Here is a 5404-nt window from a genome sequence, read left to right on the forward strand (position 1 = left end):
TATTCAACTAATTTATATTTTTATTCTTTTATTTTACTTTGTTCCTTCTTTAAATAAATTTTTTAATAATTCTTTCTATGTATACTCTAATCATACTTTTCTTAATCTGCATCTTGTTCTCATTTAGCCCAAATGAAACCCTGCATAGTAGAGCGAAACGTTGGTTATTAATAAATAGTTATCTCTGTTATTTTGTGTACCTTACATGATCGCCACCCGGATATTACTTCCTTTTGTTACATACATATATTTTTTTAAAAGTAATGATACATAAAAAAAGGAATAAAAAATGCTACATTTTACAGAACTCAAACCCTTCTGAAAGGCTTATGATACTACGTCAAATATTTTTTTGTATCAATAATCGTGCCAATGAAGCATAAGTTAGATCTAGCTGTATAAGTATTAAATTATAATGAAAATGTATACAATTAAAAAAAATATATCCCAAAAGCAATATCCATACCAAAACCATACACCAAAGCATAATAATGCTTTTACAACATATGACTAAAATATATATATATCCTACACACATTGTGGTGAATTTAAGAAGGTAATACTAAAAGTAAGATCTCTTATTATTTGTTTAATAAATATATGATTTCATTTATTTTCTATTTACATCATTTTAAACGTTAAACATTTGTCCATTTTTCTACATGATCACTTTGGTCGATGGATTTTTGAAGGTGTAATGACATCTTTTGTAAGACTATATCATAACAGTGCTACATTTCAAAAAATGTCAAATGTCACTTTCCACCTCCTTGTCAGGGAGAGCAGATTGCCTTTTGGTAATGATCGACAATGTTCCACATTTATTGTGATCCTAGCAGACATATTGTCGACCAACAAAATCCCCTTTCGATCACTATTTCCACAAAACCCAGTTGGCATGACTTTATTGGCAGACAGTGTTTATTTAAATTTTTTCCGACTTCATGCCTGCTATGTCCTCCACATCATCCATATTTGCCACAAAGTTATTTGGCTGGAGAGTGATGTAACTCTGAGAAGGAGTTCCAAAATGAGATTCAATGTGTTCTCAAGGATATTGAAGTGATATAATATTACTACAGAAAAACAGCTGCAACACATTCAAAAATACATCGATCAAATTGGTGATAATATAGAATAATTGACAAACCTTCCTTTGAAATTATGTAATTATAAAAAATAATTCGAATTTAGTATTTCTGAAAGTGTATTGAGATCTTACTTTTGCTATTATTATTGTATTATATCCTGGAAGATGGTCTTTAGTGTAACAAAAGACATGTATTTTTTAAAAATATATAAGGCACCTTAATATTAATATATATTATACATCATTTGGAATAAAACTCATCAACTAACCAATTAGACAATAAACTCGCAGTCGAACATGTTGATGAAAAGCTGCTTGCGATGCCTTCAGCTTCTCTGAAACGACACAAGTCATTTTTTCGTAAATTAGGTGCAACTTGTTCAACTTTTTAAAAACCTAACATCAATACAGCTTTTTTGTTGTTTTTTAAAAAATCTTTTTATTTTAAAAAGCTAATCTTTACTAAACGGCAAATAAGAATTTTTTAAAAAGTGGTGGAAATAGAGGCTTCCATTACATTTTATTGACACAAACATTTTCTAATGTTTCTGGTATTTTTTCCAATCTTTAGGGATAATATTTTTATAATAAAATTTAAAAATTCATTTGCTCGGCTGGCATGCACTTTATCGAAATTTTTATCTTTAACTATTCATGAAATTACGGTACAGTAAAACTCTCCTTAACTAGTACTAGTACTAACGGTTGTGCAAGGAGGTGATTTGATCAGAATTACACTCTACCAACCCCGGAGGGCTTCTGAACTCACAGGGCTGACTCATGGCTACAGTGAAACAGAAAATAATTATCTGCCACAGCCGGATTCAAACCTAGGTCCTTGGAGTTAGTATCACAGTGCCTTACCAATGAGCGACCAACATAATATATGAGTTAAAATAATATGGTTTCTCTCTTATAAACCACAGTTGAACCAGCTCTTCCACTGAGCAGGAGACATATCAGTCCCAACTAGAATGCATAAGCATGGTTCTACTGTACTGATATCATAGCCACGTTAATTTTATAAAATGAAATTTTTTTTAACAAGAAATATGCTAGTATGTAAATTTTTTAAAAGAATATTTAAAATTTTTTTTCTTTAAACTTATTTGGGTACCGTTGTGAAGCTTAAAAGTATTCACTTGAGCCATAAAGATGGAAAAAATTTCTGAAATGTTGAAAAAAAAAAATGAGTTATATAAGTTTGGAAACCTCCTCTAAAATATAAATTGGTATCCTTATATGAAGATTTTATTTTTTTCAATGAAGGAATACATGCAGTGGAAGTTAGTTCAACAGAAGTCATATTTAACATAACAATATAAAAATACAAAAAGCAAGAGCACACAAAGCAGAAAATAAATTGATAGGTAAAGCTTTAAAAAAATCAACAATAAAAAGTGCAATAGAATGCAATAAGCAAAATGAAAACACAATCAATACTGATAATATAAAATAATTTATAATTTACAATTTAAATACTATAATCCCTAATTTATCTTATATGGTACAATTGACCCAGCAAAGAAAAGAGAAGGTTGATTTCTCAAGACAATTGTATAATTTACATGATAAAACAATAAATTTTGTAATTCTAACTTCATCATATTTTTAAATAAGTTTAGAACACAACAAACTTTGCTGAAAAGGCTCGTCAAAATGTAAAACGAGAGCTGTGATCTACTGTTATATAAAAAAAAAATGATCAAAACACTATTCGTATATTAGGATAGCTTAGTCTGAATATATTAAAAATTACTTGATGTTACATTTAAACATTAATAAAAGTAAAAACATAAATGCCATTCGACTAAATAGATTATTAATAAAATTTGGAGTTTATAGTCCTCTGTTAATGCTTTGAAGTTATACATTACACTCATGATTTAATCAAGTAAGTTAATTTTGACAATTAATGATGTGCACTGTCATTTATCAAAATTAACTCCAGCTCATTTTCCAAAATACATACATACAATACAAATAGAATTAGACAGTACACTAGTCTAATGTTTAAAAATAATAATAAATATATTGAGGAGATATTTCTATATATTAATATTATATAATATATTATTAGTTATGTATTTCATCATTTAATTTTTTCTGAATTAGAAAATTCTTATATTTATTATGATTATCATACTTCTATATCTCTTTCTTGTATTATTTTTCATTTTTTATCATATTTTTATATCTCTTTCCTGTATACAAGAAGTTTTTGAAATAAAAATAAAACTGTAAACAGTCACCTCCCCTCCACTCCCATATGCTTCCGATTTTCTGTCAAAGTTTCTAAAGCTATAAACTTGAACAGGTGGGTGATCCTGGTTTGTTCTTTACTCACTTATTATTATTTTTATTATTATTAATTTATTATTATTTATCCTTTCTTACCCTTCATCTAATCTTAATTTACTTCTTTACGCATTAGGTAAATGGTGTGAAATTGTTTTTAGATACCTTAGGATGGGGTGATAACCCCAAAACATCGTTTATAAATCGTTAAATAAAGAAATGTATATAAGGAAGAGTACTTTCATTCACTACATCTATTTCAATTGAACTCAATGAAACTCATTCAGTAAGAACGTAGAACAATAGAAATTCTATCATAGAATGGTCATTAACTCTAGAATTAATTTTAATTTAGGCTTACATGTGCTTGCCAGTGATATCATGAGGTTGCGAAGATTGATTGCTGAGATCTGCCCAGTTCTCCTCGTACGTGCGCACCCTGTTCACTCGACCCCAGGGCTCCTTACCCCACCTGACGTCTGTCGGGCACTCGCAGTCAGGTGTATAAGAACACTGGCATGGTATCACTTCTAATTTCCAATTCGATGTCGATGGTTTCTCTCCGTCAGATAGGCTCCCGTCGCTGTTGCTCTGTACAAAGCCAGAATCCTGCCAACAAGAGATTTCAAATTTATAAACTGACTAAGATAGGAAATAACTTCTCAAAAAAATCCATAATTACATAGCAGGAACAAAATCCATTAAACTGAATTATTTTTTTAAAACATATTTTTATTGAATAAATATAAAACACACAATATTTACTATATTATTTTGGGATACTCCTTGCACAATACAATTTTTCTGATACTAATTATCCTTTACTAACTTCTCTATTTTACATTTTGGTAAAACAAACTGAAGAGAAAAACAAAACAAAAAAACATTATTGAATTAAAACAAAATACATATCATTGATTTATATTTATGATTTTATTATAATTTATATATCATCAATTTATTTCTATAAGTTAATTTTGATTTTTTATTAAAGTATGGGTAGGTACATTTGATATAGAATTTTTCTTGCATTTCCAAATTTTGACTTTTTTTTTCCCATTGGAATCCTATACTGCCTAACCATGGTCCCAACCATGGTTAGGCAGTATAGGATGACCCCCAGGTCAAAGTTCTTCATTTTGTGGGACCGCCATTCAATGAAAAAAGTCAACGCCCCAGGCCGGATTCGAACTGGCACCGCCAATAGACATCAAATTGGTAAGACTGTGTATTAACCACTGAGCTACGGGCGGCCCAAATTTCGACTTGATGTGGTAGTTAAATCTCTTGGTCTTTGAGAGGTCCATTCTGAGAAAAATATTTGGACCTCTTAGAGAGGGCAGTGTATGGAGAAGAAAGAAGAACACGGAGCTATCGGCTTAGTACAGAAAGAATGATGTCAAGTATATAAGGTTGGGTAGACTCTGATGGGCGTGTCATGTGGTGAGGATGCACAGCGATGACATCCCAAACAAGGTCCTAACTAAGCAACAACAAGAGTATGAAAGCCAAACATGAAATGGTTGGACGCTATATCTATGGATACCTGGATCCTTCTGGCTCGGTAACTGGCTGTCGCACCAATCGTATGATATGATGATGAGTTGGTTAAACAGCAGTTTGGTACCTAAAGTCACTCTTAACAATTTAATTGTTTTGACAGGGAAATTATTATAATAAAATTATTTAAAATCTATAGATGGTGTACGTATAGGCTGTCATTTTTTAAACTGAAATACAACTTTTTTTTAGGTGTGAATTAAATTGGCTTATAAAATTATTGTAGATGGTAAACTAACAGATTGCTCACAATTTGCTATTCTTTATATTTTAGGTTCATTTACAGGATGAGTAGTTTATTTACTTAACGAGTCGAATTGAATAAATCTTCCATATTAAATTTCTTTATTTTAATTTATCCGTTACAACGGCCATCACCCCATCATCAGGCACTCGAAACATTATTGTTATCTCCAATTTTAAATAATATTAATTAATCTGGTCTCCTCAATAGCT

General features: G+C 30.2%; 1 protein-coding gene across 5 annotated transcripts in view; it reads right to left on the reverse strand.

The window, feature by feature from the left end:
- LOC106679466 (lateral signaling target protein 2 homolog) overlaps positions 1–5404 on the reverse strand; it is a 42233-nt gene that overhangs the window by 13384 nt on the left and 23445 nt on the right. For 3 of the 5 annotated variants that reach the window (XM_014418656.3, XM_067046851.1, XM_014418655.3), the window contains exon 9: positions 3750–3997. In XM_014418656.3, the coding sequence (XP_014274142.1) occupies positions 3750–3997 (248 nt within the window). Of the gene's footprint in view, positions 1–1359; positions 1426–3749; positions 3998–5404 lie in introns of all 5 variants that reach the window. The other 2 variants (XM_067046850.1, XM_014418653.3) reach the window with 1 other exon arrangement.

This window comes from Halyomorpha halys, unplaced genomic scaffold (genome assembly GCF_000696795.3).
Source record: "Halyomorpha halys isolate HHAL.00 unplaced genomic scaffold, Hhal_1.1 Scaffold206.1, whole genome shotgun sequence".
In the NCBI taxonomy this organism is placed as follows: Eukaryota; Metazoa; Arthropoda; class Insecta; order Hemiptera; family Pentatomidae; genus Halyomorpha; species Halyomorpha halys.